At 57.9% G+C, this 15076-nt stretch overlaps 2 protein-coding genes across 2 annotated transcripts in view; both read left to right on the top strand.

The window, feature by feature from the left end:
• ZDHHC18 (zinc finger DHHC-type palmitoyltransferase 18) overlaps positions 1–8132 on the top strand; it is a 29886-nt gene extending 21754 nt beyond the window's left edge. Inside the window, exons 5-10 of the mRNA XM_049618896.1 lie at positions 1402–1539; positions 1659–1707; positions 2248–2350; positions 3957–4069; positions 5194–5293; positions 7594–8132. Coding sequence (XP_049474853.1) covers positions 1402–1539; positions 1659–1707; positions 2248–2350; positions 3957–4069; positions 5194–5293; positions 7594–7635 — 545 coding nt within the window. The 3' untranslated portion in view covers positions 7636–8132. The remainder of the gene's footprint in view (positions 1–1401; positions 1540–1658; positions 1708–2247; positions 2351–3956; positions 4070–5193; positions 5294–7593) is intronic.
• A 203-nt stretch (positions 8133–8335) lies between these two features.
• On the top strand, positions 8336–14374 carry SFN (stratifin). Its single transcript, XM_049617714.1, has one exon. The coding sequence runs from the start codon at positions 13113–13115 to the stop codon at positions 13857–13859; it is 747 nt and encodes a 248-aa protein (XP_049473671.1). The 5' UTR covers positions 8336–13112; the 3' UTR covers positions 13860–14374.
• Positions 14375–15076: the final 702 nt, after the last annotated feature.

The following is a 15076-nucleotide window of genomic DNA, read 5'->3' as shown; positions in this document are numbered from 1 at the left end:
AGGATTGGTAGATTCCTTTCCCCCAGCTCTGAAGTATGGGGGAGATGCAGAGAGACCCTGGACCCTTCTCCCAGGCCTCAGCCTGGTCCTCAGTAGGTCCAAGTTTCTAGGAACCAGAGACTAGAGCAATAACATTCTAGGTACTTTGGGGCCAGAAAGAGAACGATTTACCATCCAGCAGCCCAGAGCCAGCGATACTGAATGACTTTGATCTGATTCCCAGGGTTTGGGAGGGACAAGAATCTGAGAACAGAGGAGTTCAAGCCAGTCAGGTAGAGAGGATGTAGCCAGGATTGGAAGCTAAGCTCCAGGCCCACACCTTCAGTGGTTGCTGGGGAACCAGAGGCTGTTTTGTCTCCTCTTCTTGCTCTCCAGAGGCCGGGCAGCTCTGATGGGGACCGAGGGTGTGCCCCTGGAAGGGTGTCATAAGGGAAATGCTATGTAAGAGGATCCAGGTGAGCTGAGCCACGGTGACTGAGCGTGGTCCCCAGGGCAGTGAGCTCATCACGCTAGCTCAGCACTCCCTGAGAGAACAGTAGGGAACACCCCATGACAGCAGGCAGCCGAGTGGGTGACTCAGTGGGCGTTATTCTTCCCTGAGAATCCGCAAAGGGTGCTGGCCATGGTAGGAGGCCTGCAGTGGGCTTGTGATCCACATTCCCACAGAGAACTTTCATTACCAGTCTGGGTGTGACACCAGCAGCCCCCCCCCCCCGCCCCCACCCACCGCCCTGGGGTGCTAGTGTGAGCTCAGCCCTCTGGCCAGGCCTTACATGCCAGCTCTCCACAAGTTACAGAGCGGCCCCGCCCCTCCCTGAGCCTCTAGTTCTAGAGCAGGGAATGGGGAGCGTTGTTTGTCGCAGATGGCCAGGGTCGTAGGCCAGGCGACAAGTGCTTTTTGTGCATCTTCGTACCACGCACAGCTGGACGTGGGACTCAGCTCGGTGTGAGGCCAACACCGGCCCCCTCGTGGAGTTTACCATCCAGCAGGGGTAATTGGCCGGTCCGCTAATTATTAATAAGTATGTAAACACACATGGGCAAAGAGCCGCAGAAGATAAGTAGCAGCGGGTAACAGAGGGCCCTCACCTTGTCTGGGATCAGAGGAGGCTTTCTTAAGGAAGTGGCTTTGCAGCTGAGATACAAAAGAGGAATCGCCCTTAACCAGGTGAAGAGATAGAGAAGAATGTGTGAGGCAGTGGGAAGCTTGCAGAAAGGCCCAGAAGCAGGGAGCGTGTGAGGAGCTGCGAATCGGCTGAATGGGCCGGTACAGAGAGAGTGTGGGGGAAGAAAGCCCCAGCTGTGGCGTGAGGCCTCCAAACACCTGTGCTGGTTGCAGCCCAGGCACGCTAACCTGTCCCCCCCCCCCCCCCCCCCCCCCCCCCCCGGGCCCTTTTCCAGAACGGTTTGACCATCACTGCCCCTGGGTGGGCAACTGTGTGGGGAGACGGAACTACCGCTTCTTCTACGCGTTTATTCTCTCCCTCTCGTTCCTGACGGCCTTCATCTTCGCCTGTGTGGTCACCCACCTGACGCTGCGTGAGTTGGGCGTGGGGGCAGGGGTGTGCAGGAGGGGTGGGCCGGCAAGCTCTGCCAAGTCAAGGGGCTGTGGTCACTGTCCATCTGAGCTGTGCCCTGTCCTGTTTTCTCCTCCCCAGGCTCTCAGGGAAGCAACTTCCTCTCCACTCTGAAGGAGACACCAGCGAGATATCCTTTGTCAGCCAATAGATGCCCTGGTGGGAACGAGGCCCCTTCACTGGGGTGGATCCCCACACCTCATCCTGTAATCCGGGGGGAATGGTGTAGCGCTAATGTTTGTCCTCTAGAATAATCTGATATACCAGCTGCTTCCGTTTCCTCCCCGGCTAGAGCTGATCCTAAACAGTCTGATCAAAGGGCTGGGGTGGCCAAGAACTCTCAGGAGCCACAGTCTCTTGTCTTCCCTTAAGACACCAAGCAACCGGGACGGGGTTCTTGTGCGGGGTTCTTGGTGCCTGGCATCTTCAGTTCCCCCTACTGTCCATCACCCGTCCTGCTCTTGAATGGGCTCCCGAACCCTTCTTAGGGCTCAGGAGGTAATCCTGTCGAGAAGTGGTGACTGGACCGCAGGAAGGTTACAAACCCATCTCCTTTCTGGGGAAATCGCTCACGGAAGGATAGGTGAGAAGGGCTGGGCATGGCAGGCCTCCAGGGGCCGGGGAGGCCCCCAGCCCTGTCCCGGTGTGGGTCCTTGACCACCCTGCTCACTGTGCTGGAGTTGGTGATCTGCTTCTTCTCCATCTGGTCCATCCTGGGCCTCTCAGGGTTTCATACTTACCTCGTCGCCTCCAACCTGACAACTAACGAAGACGTGAGTAAGGCTGGAGCAACCTCCATTCACTGGGCAGGAGGCGGGGCCCTGGGCAGGAGGCGGGGCTCTAGGCAGGAGGCGGGGCTCTGGGCAGGAGGCGGGGCCCTGGGCAGGAGGCGGGGCCCTGGGCAGGAGGCTGGGCGAGGGGGCCTGCAGCGGCCGGCCGCAGTGCAGCCTGACTCGTCTGACTCGGGCTGCTGGGGTAACACGGGTGGGGACAGAGGGTGGCCAGACATTGCCTTCCAGTGCTCCTGGCTTGGCCCTGGGAGATCCAGTACAGGGTCTTCTAAGGCCCCCACGTGCCTTGGCCCCTCCGCGCAGGCTTTCTCGCTAACCCAGAGGCAGTGCTCCACCGTAACAGTCCTTACGTTTGGCCCGCGTGTTAACTGTCTCCAGAGTTCTTTCAGCTCCCATCATCTCTTTGGGTCCTTTTGCCAACTCTGAGGCAGAAGGAACAGGGATGCTTTTTCTCCTGTTTGATGGCTGAGTGACTTGCCCCAAGGTCACACGGCCAGAAAGGGACAGAGTCAGGGTTGTGGCCAAAAGCCCTGGGCTACCCTTGCTGCGCCCCACCACACTGCACTTACAGGCAAAGAGATGTGACTATTCTCAGGGTGCCCCTGGGGTTCCCTTGGGCATCCTTATTGAGGGAGACAGCGAGGATAGGACTATGGGGCTATGTCAACCCTCCCTACCTGCTGCCTTTCAGACCCCCACCGGCAAGCATTGTTTGAGCGCCCACTGTGTGCTCAGCCCCGGGCCCGACCTGACCTCCCCTTCTTTTCTCCCAAACGATAAAAAAGTAAATGACAGCATCTGTGCCAGGGCCACCATCAGATACTGCTCAGAGGCCCATGACCAACAGAAAATACATCTCTTGACCTCAGCCTCTCATTCTGGGAAACAGAACTTAACACTCATGATAGGGTTTCATGTGCTGAATGATTGGTACAGAGCAGAAATGACATCAGCCAGCATCTCCCAAGGCAGTTTTGTGGGTGCTGGTTCTTCAAGATGTTACTAGGGGTTAAGCAAAAAGATGTGTTATAGCCAAATGAGTTTGGGAAACTCTGGGTTAAAGTCAAGCAAGTATCCTTTGTTGCTAAACTCTTCAGTGCCTTTGATAGCTGGCCTCACAAATCTAGAGATGGCAAGATTTCATCTCCAATGATGCTATCACAGTTCCCTGTTTTTCAAATGAGGACTGAGATTCAGGGAAGTGCTCTGTCCAGGGTCATGCAGTGTGTCGGGGGCAGGGCCAGGGCTCATAGCCAGGTCAGCCTGAGCTCTGTCCCCTTATACTACCTTCCCTTAGAGGTGGCTGGCCGGAGAAGGGAGGATGCACCCAAGAAGTTTCCTTTGGAGGCTTCTCTTTGGCTGTGCGCTGCTCTCTGTCCTGATTAGGGCTTCCTCCTCTCGGCTAGGTGCCCCCGACATCCAGCAGTCCCCCACACTCACTGAATAGCCTGGGTTAAAGACATGTCCCCTCCAATAGTCTACCTAGAATTGGAAAAACTCTCACCAGTTTTTCCCAGCCTCTAGACCTCCCTCCTAGAAAATCGAAGTAAAAGGAGGTACCTGACTCAGACCTCGTTCCTGCTGGCAGATCAAAGGCTCGTGGTCCAGCAAGAGGGGCGGTGAGGCCTCCGTCAATCCCTACAGCCATAAAAGTGTTATCACCAACTGCTGTGCTGTGCTCTGCGGCCCCCTACCTCCCAGGTAAGCCAGGGGTGAGCATGGGGAGAGGTCACAGGGCCTGGCCCGGCCAGTGAGGGGATAGCCCTGCGAGTCCACACCTCTCAAAGAGGTTCTGGAAGCAGCAGACCTCTCTTCACACGACAGAAGCCCTCTGTCCACCATCCCCGGCAGGGTGCACTCAAGGCATTTATCACACAAAAGAATTCTGTGTAATTTTTTTTTTTTTTTTTTTGGGAGAGAGTGGCAAAGCATGAGCAGGGGAAGAGCAGAGAGAGAGGGAGACACAGAATCCGAAACAGGCTCCAGGCTCTGAGCTGTCAGCACAGAGCCCGACACGGGGCTCGAACTCACAAACCGTGAGATCATGACCTGAGCCGAAGTCGGACGTTTAACTCACTGAGCCACCCAGGCGCCCCGAATTCTGTGTAATTTTTAATCACATATGCTCATTGTAGAAAAACATAGAGTACAAAATCTTAAAAAGAAGAGTACTAACTATCACATGTAATCTTATTCCCCAGTGATCACCACAATTAATGTTTTGGCTACTCTTGGGCAACATTTCCCTTCCGGTGCTGGTGGCTGGACCGGGCGGGGTCTCCATCCTCCCTCCTGGTGGCGCCCTGAGGGTTCAGCCCTGCTGGGAAGTGCCCTTGTCTTCACACCAGGGGGCACCAGAGTGCCAGAACAGGAGCTCCACTGCAGTGGGCACTGCGGGACCCAGACCTTCCCCACACCGTCCCCGACTTCTCCTGCCTCATAGGAGTGTCATCCTTGCCGTGGGGGTGGGGGGTAGGTCACAGTGGGAATCGCACTATTTCCAAATGCTCTTCCATCCTGCTTTTCCCCTCACCCACAGCCTGGCTTTGTGGCAGCCAGACCGAAAAATGGGCCGGTTTGAATTTACAGTGCATCAATCTGGTGGTCCAAAACCAGGTGTCCAGGGTGCAGAGAGGGCCCTTCTGGTTCCCCTGCTCTGGAAGGGAAGGGTCTTGAGCCCCCAGCTGGCGATCAGCTCCCCTTTCTGAGGCTTTCTAGGGCTGGGTCTTTTCTTGGCTGGAAAATGGACTCCTCTGCCATCCAGCCCCAGGCCTGGACCGCTGGTGTTGGGCAGGGCCCTCACGTCCCCCCTTGTGTTTTGGAAGCCTCATTGACCGGAGGGGATTTGTGCAGTCGGACGCCGTGTTGCCCTCGCCCATCAGGAGCGATGAGCCAGCCTGCGGAGCCAAGCCTGACGCCAGCATGGTAGGAGGCCACCCCTGAACTGGGCTCGGTACTTGCCACCTGCTGGCTTGTCCACCCCTCCGCACTCACCTGCCGCCCTCCACACCTGCCGGGACCCTCCCCATTCCACCCAAGGGAAGCAGAGCCGCCAAAGACTCTTTCGTATTTATTTCCCACCCTGTGTGGCTTGCCCCGCACTTCCGTGGCTGTCCCCTCTGCTCCCCAAACCCAAGTTCCCACAGCCTTGGGCCCTAGATCCCCGCAGCTGATCAGCGGCAGGAGTGACAGGAGAGAGAGAGGCCAGGGCCCCTGAGGCCGCGAGGGGACCGTGCCGAGTCTCTGCCTGTGCCGGGGCGAGCCCCGTGTGAATGAGGGTGCGGACTGCGTGCGATACCTCCCAGGTGGAGGGGCCGGTGGGCTCTGCTCAGCTGGGGTCCTGGGGGTGAAGTGGGCCTAAGAGCATTCGGCTCTGGACAGCGGGCTGTGGGAGAGGATGCCTCCGTGGGCCGTTGTGGTTTGTGGGCTCCTTCATTCTTTTTGTGATGACCATTGTTCTTTCTTCCGTTCGTGTTTTTTCGTATGGCATCGGCCAGTAGGGTGGAGCTGGGGTTCTAGATGGATAGGGCAGAGTTGGGGGTGGTGGGAGACGGCCTGTGTCAGAGAAGGCTGAACCAGCCAGCGAGGCACCCAAGACCTCAGCTCCTGCGTGATTCCTGGGCAGCACGCTAGGAAGTGGGGGCCTTGCCTGCTCTCTACCCATGGAGGGTTCTCTGAGGGATCCCAGTCTGACCTCCCTGCCTCCCCACCTCTCTCCCAAGTCAGTTCTTGGGCTGGGTGGGTTATCCTCTTGCTGGCAATACTTGAAACGGGTTTATTAATGCTGGGTATTTTGCACAATTTTATAGGCCTCTTTTCTACGTAGCATTTTTTAAGTGGAAGAAAAAACAGTCGGCCACATTGCTATCTGTGTAGTGCCAGGTTAAAGATTAGCAGAAAGCAAGTTGGGTTTTATAAATTTATAAGAGAACGTCTGGCTGTGAGTGAGTGTGTGTGCGTGTGTTCGCGTGTGCCCTTGTATGAATGCGGCTGGCTCCCGCTTCCCTACATCCCCTGGGCTGCCCCTCTCCCTGCCATCCCCCTCGGGTGTCAGCTGGCAGCAGCATGGAGCGGCCTGAGCCACGGCAACAGGGAGCCTGTGCAGTGATCGCAAGAGACCTCTGGGTTCCCCGCTGCAGCTCAGCCCCCACCCTCCTATCTTCCCTTCCTCCTCGGACATCAGGAAGCCTGGGACCTGCCCAGACTGGCTGAGGCTGGGCGTGGTGGATGGGGTAATGGCTGTGGGGAGCGGCTGCCACTCTCCAAGCCGCACACCCTCCTCCCGGCTCTGAGTATGGGACCTGGTGCCAGCGGCCAGAGAACAGGGACTCTCTGCCAGCTGGAGGACTCCATCCAGAGAAAAGGGAGGAAGGAGCAGGGTGGGCCGAGAAGCGAGTGAAGGTTGGCCTACGTCTGGGCCCCAAAGTCAAAGGATGTCTCTTCTCTGCGGGGAACTGTAGTTTCTTGTCAAAAGTAGATAGGAGATTGTTCTGTCTCCCTCCTTGGCCCTTCAAGTGGGCTGAAGCCCTTGGAAAGTGACCTAGGAAGTCCTCGCCTCTTGCCCTTCCTTGCTGCAGAAGCTAGTGGGTCACAGGCAGCTGAGAACTGGCAGCTGCAGAGGGTCCCCCCTGGGAGAAACAGCCTCGCCCCAGCGCCAGGACCCCGGGCCATGCTGCAAGTGGGGAGGGGGCTGGCTAGAGGAGGGGAAGCCCCCTGCCTTTTATTTAAGCCAGTATTCTTTGTTCCTGCTTGTAATAAAATTTTCGTTTTTAAGAGTTGATTTGCTTTGGTTTGGTTTTTGTTTGCTCTTTCTTTGCTGAGGCTCCGACTGGCAGCCCTCTGTTCTTTCAGCCAAACTTGGTCTTTCCTGGGGAGACAGAAGGCAGGAAGGCCAGTGATGTGGCTAAAGGTCTCCTCTCCTGGCCGAGTCTGTCTGCTGGAGACTGAGCAAGGTGGCCCCCATAGGCATGTAAGAAGAGGCCATCCTGTCCCCTTTTTGTCCCCTCTACTTTCCCCTGCCTCCGGGATTTGGAGACCCCCAGGTTCTTTTTCCTTGCTGCCTTTTCGCTCTGACCCCCAGTGACCGCTCAGCTAAGAAAATGTTTACGAGACCCTAGATTCCAATCTGCGAGCCGGAGCCTCCCTGGCCCCCAGCCCCGCCTTGAGCAGCGGGGCCCAGCCAGACGACTCGTAACACTGGCCCACCTCTCTGGTATCTCCCCCAGGAGGACACCTGTCAGGATTTTGCCATCTCCTGCACAGCCTGAGGGGAGCTAACAGGCCTCTTTGCAGAGGGTTAGCTGGTAAGACCGTGTCTCCCCTGTCGGCCAGCACCGCCTAGTCTCCTCACACGCCATCTCATCCCCATCGCATGCCTTGCCAACCCCATGGAGCCCATTCATCTGTCTGGTGTGTGGTGTGGTGTGTGTGCTGGCGGTGGTAGGGCCCCCAGGGCTCCCCCCTCCCCCCCAAGCAGAAGGACGGGGGCATGAAGGCAGGGCTGAGGGCCCAGCCCTGCTCTGGACTGAGGAAGCAGCTCCCACTGGAGCAGGAGGTGAAGGGTGAGGTTGGGGAGGGGCGGCGGACCTGCTCGGAGGTGCTTGGGCCTGTTCTGGGGTGTCCTGGTGCGCAGGAGCCCTCAGTCACGAACACCTGTGCCCTGCTTTCCGTCCCCGCTGAGCTTCCCCTGCCCGTGTCTCTGCTGCGTCCTTGCCTGCTGCCCCAGCCGTGGCCCCCCCGCGGGGAAGAGGCAGGGGCCGGGGGGGCGGGGGGCCCCCCCCCCCCCCCCCGCAGGCCTCCTGTCTCCTCCCGGGTCCGCTAACCCTCTCTCTTCTCCTTCTTTGCTGTCCTGCGGGGATCTCCAGTGTGTGCGGGGGCTTAAGGACCTCCTGAGGACTGCTGCTCTCTGCCTCTCCAGGAGCGGCCTGAGGGGAGCCCGGCACCCGGCACCTCCACCTGCCTAACCTGTGGCCCACCTGCCACCGTCCGTGCCTACAGGGTCTGCCCCCAAGCCCGCCCCGCCCTTGTGCTCTCCAGAGCCCCCCACAGGGGGCGGGGGCTGGCCTTTCTGCCCCCACCCCCACTCCACGCCAGAGTGTAGAAAGCCATACCACAGCTGTCAGCACGGTGATACAATACGACGCTGAAACTCACCCCCGTCTCCACTCCCCTTCCCCTTCCCCTTCCCCAGATTTGTAAGGTGTCGAGACTCTTCAGGAATCTTGCCTTACAGCCTGCCCCCTCCCAGAGTCAGGCAGAGCCACAGTGGGGCTGAGCAGGTTCCTTCGGGAGCCTCTGGGGTGTTGGTGGTTGATGACGCTGCCGAACAAGTTTGGTGACTGTTCTAAGCACAACCGGTTTGACACTGTTCCCACGGCCCCCTCCGTCCCCACTACCCCAAGTAGGTGCGATGCCAGGAGGATGCTTGTACCCTTTGCTCCGGGCACTGAGGGACGGGGCTGGCTCCACAGCCCGGCGTTCTTCAGACGAGCTAATGGAAACTGGGCCGGGCCTAGGAAGTCTGCTGAGCCCACGGCTGGGGGCTGCTTGTTTGCTGTCTGTACCTTTTTTAACCAAATAAAGGTTTCCCTCTTCTTGCCATATCCTTGGCTGTCTGGTGCCACCTTTCCTTCGGGGTCCAGGCCTGAGGCCTGTGATGAGTGTGCAGAACATCTGGCTCGCCCCCACTGCCGGTTCTGTTCCAGTCGGTCAGTGCCCTTCCGGAGATTTAAAAAAGGCACAGCGAAGCCAGAAGTGACACGGGAGGAGTGGCCAATGTCCTCTTCACTCTGCCCTCCTAGAACTGGTCTCAGTGCCAGAGGCCTCCAAGCCTTAGGTGACCTCAGCTCTGAGAAGTCCCAACCCAAGCGGGGACTGTCACCCCCTGAACTGAGCCCAGCCCAGGGTAGCCATGTCAAGGAGCCTTCCCTCTCCCCAGCAGCTGGCCCGTGTTGAGAGGCACACACAGTATGCTAAGAGCTAAAAAAAAAAAAAAAATGACAGCAGCCATTTAGCAAGGGCTAGCCAAGTGCCAGGCCCGTTTTCTCACCTAAAGCTATGAGAGAGGTGATGTCAGCCTTTTTACAGAGGAGGGAACTGAGGCTCAAGGAAGGCACAGCAGTTGCCAAGGTTCTCCCGAAGCTGACAAAGCAGCAAATCTCGGATTTGGACCCCATATCTGCCCCAACTCCTGACCATTCTGCACTAGCCAAGGAATGAATAGGGCTGCTTGGGGAGGAGGGGATCTCAGAAGGAGAAACCCAATCACAAGATGTTATCCGTAGCCATCAGAGATGATCTGTACTGGCTTTCCTGTACTGATGGGGAAACTGAGGCTCAGGGGCAGGAAGGGACCTGTCCGAGACCTTATAACAGAGGTGGGATGCAGTCCCACAGCCTGACCTCATTCCATTCTTCCACAAACCCCACACTATGTCCTAGACTGGACTGGTCTAGGAGATGTGGGATACTCTAAACAACAGTGCCTGGAGGAGAAAAGGACTCAGGACAGCTGAGTCACTTAAAACTAATCTAATATTTCCTCCCAAAGGCAACTAGTAGAGTGAGCTCTTGTCTGGATAACTGAACTCTTACAACTAACCAGCAGGAGAGGTACCATAGCTTCATCCAGTTACTTGTTTGATCATTCCAAGACTCAACAACATTTTGTAGGAAGTTCCTTCTGGAATCTAACCAGAGTCCCTCCTGCTGCATTTGGAGCCCTGTCCTCTGTTCTCAGTGGAGATGGATAGCAACCGGTTGCTGCCTTCTCTGTGCCACAACCCTTCGAAGCCCGTGATTACCAGCTAAGGGCTGGACCAGAGCCTTGAACCTGCTGGCAGGATGGATGCTATATGGAAGGATGGGGAGGTAGCAGGCAAGATGAGGAATGCCCCCTGGGGCCGAGGCCCCAGCTCCTGTCCTGCTGACTCAGGAGGCTGACGGTGGAACTCAGTGCCCTGCTGGGGCCTGCCGCCTCCTGCCTGCCTGGGCTTCTGGACTTGGGAAACGGAGGCCTGGAGGCAAAGGGAGGTGTCTGAGACAGGAACTGAGTCAGGATCGACAGGCCAGAGCGGGCAGGAGGTGTTAGGCAGCCTGGCTCCCAGATTCACCCCTAAGCTTCAGCAGGGGAGGGGGAAGAGTGAAGAGGTTTCTCTTCCCTCTCGTTTCTGGGTTTCTGGCTGGGCCGAAGGCCTGGAGCTTGTGGTGTGAACCACCACCAGGTCCCTTGGCTTGAGTGATAGGAAGGGAATGCCGCCTCCCTAGAGACAGAGCAACTCCAAAATGCCTAGGCCTGCCAGGCCGTGCCTTCCAGGTTTCTGGTGTTCTGGGATCTCCAGTTTCCTCCCTCCCCCTCCCAGGACTTGGGAAAGCCTGGGCTGGATGACTAGCGCGAAGGACTAGTCCTAGAGAGCCTAGGGCCTGCTTAGGCCAGAGGAATGTCTGACGGGGAGGGAGGAGGCCTTGCTGAGGCAGTGCATTTGACCATTCACCTGTCTTCTCTCCCCCAGGGACACTCGGCTGAGGCTTGGTTTGAGACCCTTTCTCATGTCACAGAACCCCCAGCTCCATGTTAGTGTTTTGAGTGTATGTGATTATAATAATAAGATTGGTTGGATTTTTTTCACATGGTAATAATGGTTACCATTCACTCTACTAAGCGCTTTCCATCAACTCATTTAATCCTCACGACAAGCCCCATTTTACACTTACGAAGATGGAGACTTATAGCGGTTAAGGCACTTGGTCAAGGTCCTGACAGCTTCCAAAAATTGAGCCCAGGCAGTCTGATTCCAACGACACTAGGCTATTCTGTGTCTCGTAGAAAAATACATATCTATCATTGAAGAGAATAGGGAAATCAAAAGAAAATAAATCACTCAGAATACCACTTTAAAGATATGCTCTATTAAACTAGTTACCTTAGTGCATTTCCTTTCCATCATTTTCTGTCTCGGGGATCCAATCTGAGCCGAGTCTTAGGGATGGCAAGCCTAAAATCCCTTCTGCTTCCTTGGAAATGTGTAGCCTCAGCCCAGGCATGTTCCTACTTTTTCTTCAAAGAGACAGATCTCATCTTTGGGCCTCAGAGTTCTGGCCTAAGCCCGCCTCCAGGAGGGGAAGGTGGGTATTCGGGCACCAAGAGGAACTAGGGAGGAACAGGCCTATGAAATGGTCCTGGCTCAAAGATTAAGCTGGCTGGATCCCAGTGAGGGGAGCCCCACCCCTGAGCCCCATCGGAGCTTTGGCTAGGGGTGGGGCAGGTAAGTAGGAACCCACCCTCACAGGCACAGCCAACACCTTTAGGTGAAACTCCTGGCTGAATGAGACAGCATCCCAGCAAACAGGGACAGAAGGTTGGCCAGAAAGAAGTCTCCCATCTCTGAGGCCTCTGCCAGGGGTCAGAGGAAGGGCCATAGTCAAACGGAAGGGACGGGGCATTTCTGAGAGGCAGGCTGGAGATTGCTATGCCCTAAAACAAAATGGTATGTGTCACCACCACTTTCTTTTTTCTCGGTCCTGTCTCTCTCCCCAGGTGCTAGCTTCCCCCCCCCGGGGAACCAAATTGGACTGAGCACCCAAGTGGCCTGCTTCCCAGCCTCTGACAGAGGGCAGGCTGAGTCAGTCAGGAGAGCTGGGCCCCCACCCTGTGTGAACCCCACTGATACATGATGGCAGGCGGCTTGGAGGGGGTAGGTGACCTGGCGTGGAGAGCCAGAGGGTAGGTCCTCAAACAAGTGGCAACAGGCCACCAACTTGAAAGGGAAAATTGTGCTGTGATGGGGAAGGTGTCCAACAAACCTACCAGGTGATTAATTACAAAGGCTGGGCTGGAGCGTCAGGGGCCGCTCGTTAAACACCTCATTAAGTGGCACCCTGAAAGATGCCACCTGTGCATTCTGGGAACTCAGCGGGAACCCTGGGGGGCAGTGATGACCAGGGGATAGCGCCATCTCAGGCCGACTCTGGAAGAAGCCTGGATCTCACTTCTAAATACAGCCTGGAGCTCACAAGTCAGAGGCCTCGACGAGAGAAGCCAAAGGAAGTAGGATGCTGGGGACTTAGTAGCTGTGTGACCCTGAGCAAATCTCATACTTCTCTGAGCCTTAGCATTCCCATCTCTAAAGTGGGAGTAATAGTCACAGTCTGGCCCATCTCGCAGAGACACGGTAGGGATTAAATTCAATCGTGAAGGTGCTTGGGAAACCACAGCCCTACCTAAACGTAATTAGCTCCCCTGAAGCAAGGCTGGGAAACGTACCTGATAGGATTAGGAACCCCATCCTCCTGCACCTGGCTTCGTGGCTTCTAGCCAGGCTGAAGCGGCCGGTTGGTTGAAGAACCCTCAGCCCCTGGAAGAACACCGGGAAGGAAGATCTGATTTGAGAAAGTGGGGCCGCTCTGTGGGCACCCATGTAAATCGAAGCCCTGAACAAGAGGGGGCAGCCTGGAGCCTGGAAAGGTGTCTGTGCAGGTGGGGCCGGATTTCTCCTGCTGACTGCCTTGATGACTCACCCCACATCTTAGCCTTTTACCTTTAAGGAAAAGCCGGAAAGGGTGTGGGGAGAAGAGAAGAGAAGCGGGAGGCAGGTCCGGGCCCCAGCCCCGCCCTCTGTCCCTCCCCACCCTTCTCCGAGGCCAGGCCACCCAGCCAAAAGGCAGGCAGACAGCAGGAGAGGCACAGAATCCGGCATTGGTTTCGAGGCAGCCAGTTAGCCCGCCGCCTGTGTCTGTCGCCAGAGCCATGGAGAGAGCCAGTCTGATCCAGAAGGCCAAGTTGGCAGAGCAGGCCGAACGCTACGAGGACATGGCAGCCTTCATGAAGAGCGCCGTGGAAAAGGGTGAGGAGCTATCCTGCGAAGAGCGAAACCTGCTCTCAGTGGCCTACAAGAATGTGGTGGGCGGCCAGAGGGCTGCCTGGAGGGTCCTGTCCAGTATCGAGCAGAAAGGCAACGAGGAGAGCTCGGAAGAGAAGGGCCCGGAGGTGCGAGAGTACCGGGAGAAGGTGGAGACTGAGCTCCGGGGCGTGTGTGACACAGTGCTGGGCCTGCTGGACACCCACCTCATCAAGGAGGCCGGTGACGCCGAGAGTCGGGTCTTCTACCTGAAAATGAAGGGTGACTACTACCGCTACCTGGCTGAGGTGGCCACTGGTGACGACAAGAAGCGCATCATTGACTCGGCCCGGTCCGCCTACCAGGAGGCCATGGACATCAGCAAGAAGGAGATGCCGCCCACCAACCCCATCCGCCTGGGCCTGGCGCTGAACTTTTCAGTCTTCCACTACGAGATCGCCAACAGCCCCGAGGAGGCCATCTCGCTGGCCAAGACCACCTTCGACGAGGCCATGGCTGACCTGCACACCCTCAGCGAGGACTCCTACAAGGACAGCACCCTCATCATGCAGCTGCTGCGAGACAACCTGACGCTGTGGACGGCCGACAACGCCGGGGAGGAGGGGGGCGAGGCTCCCGAGGAACCCCAGAGCTGAGCCGCGCCCGCCCCCTCCCTGCCGCGCCCCTGCCCTCTCCAGCGCCCCCGCCCGTGGCAGAGAGGACTAGTACGGGGTGGGAGGCCCGACCCTTCTCCCCGGATGCTCTGCTCCCCGGCTCACAAGAGCTCCGAGAGAGGGACCAGCAGAGCGGAGGCCAGCTGGAGCCAGGGGGACCCCTCTTCCTGCGGCCGTCGATGCTCCTCACCAGCGGTCAGCCCACCCACCCCTGCTCTCTGCGCCCCTCCTCCACCCCTCCCACCGCCAACCGGGCCACCTCTTCCCCCACCCCCGCCTCTCTCCCGCCCCCTGTTGCCTCTGAATCTTAGGAATTGAGGAGTGTCCCACCCTTGTGACTGAGAGCTGGACTGTGTGGAGATGAGTGTGTGTGTGTGTGTGTGTGTGTGTGTGTGTGAGCGAGCGAGAGCGAGTGAGAGAGAGAGAGCGCAAGACCCAGGATGAGAGGGAAAGTGTGTCTGTTGGGTGTGACCATGTTTCAATAAAGTTCCCCTGTGACACTCCTCCTGTCTCTTCCAGTTATTGGCGGAGGGGTGGGACAGGGCTTGGCTTCTGATTTACAGAGACCTTGACTTTTGCTTCTTGACCTCTCAAGGGGCTGGCTCAGTGATTCCAGGTGAGAGGCTGGTGCCAATCGTGGGGGGGTGGGGGTGGGGTGGGGAGTGTTCAGCTCTCCATCACGGTGACCCCCAACAAACCGGTCTGGTCCTGGGAGGGTCAGGCGAGCGCAAAGGCGGCTCTGAGGCTGCTCGGCCCCGGCCGCAGGGCGGGAGGCTCCAGATCTCAGACCTGCGGGGGACAGGAAAGCAGGGAGTCAGCGCCGCAAGGAAAGGCTGTAGTGAGCGGCAGTGCGCACCCTAGATTTGCAAGGGAGGAACAGTCCCATCAGGGGCTCGGGTCTGAGAGGAGGGGAGCACAATCTGGGCAGGGGCATGACGCCATTAAAAGCCCACATCCGAGGAGAGGGGAGTGCCCGCCCCCGTGTTCGGACCAGGGGGCGACCTGAAACGGGCGGACGAGGAGGAGCCGCGAGCTGGGTGGGCAGGGCCGCGGGGAGCCGAGGCCCGCCCAGGCCATCCCTGTTTGCCGCCTCCGCTCCCGGCTCCAGCACGCCGCGACCTGCGGCCGCCTGGCTCGCTCCAGCCTTCGCAGCCCCGGGCTGGAGGCGGGCCCCAGGCCGCTGCCGTCCAATCCCGGCG

The sequence above is a fragment of the Panthera uncia genome (assembly GCF_023721935.1).
Source record: "Panthera uncia isolate 11264 chromosome C1 unlocalized genomic scaffold, Puncia_PCG_1.0 HiC_scaffold_4, whole genome shotgun sequence".
NCBI classification, from domain to species: domain Eukaryota; kingdom Metazoa; phylum Chordata; class Mammalia; order Carnivora; family Felidae; genus Panthera; species Panthera uncia.
This window is presented reverse-complemented; position numbering and strand designations above follow the sequence as displayed.

Bases quoted from the DNA above. Each gene is read 5' to 3' on its own strand.
- SFN (XM_049617714.1), top strand. From the start codon at position 13,113: ATGGAGAGAGCCAGTCTGATCCAGAAGGCCAAGTTGGCAGAGCAGGCC.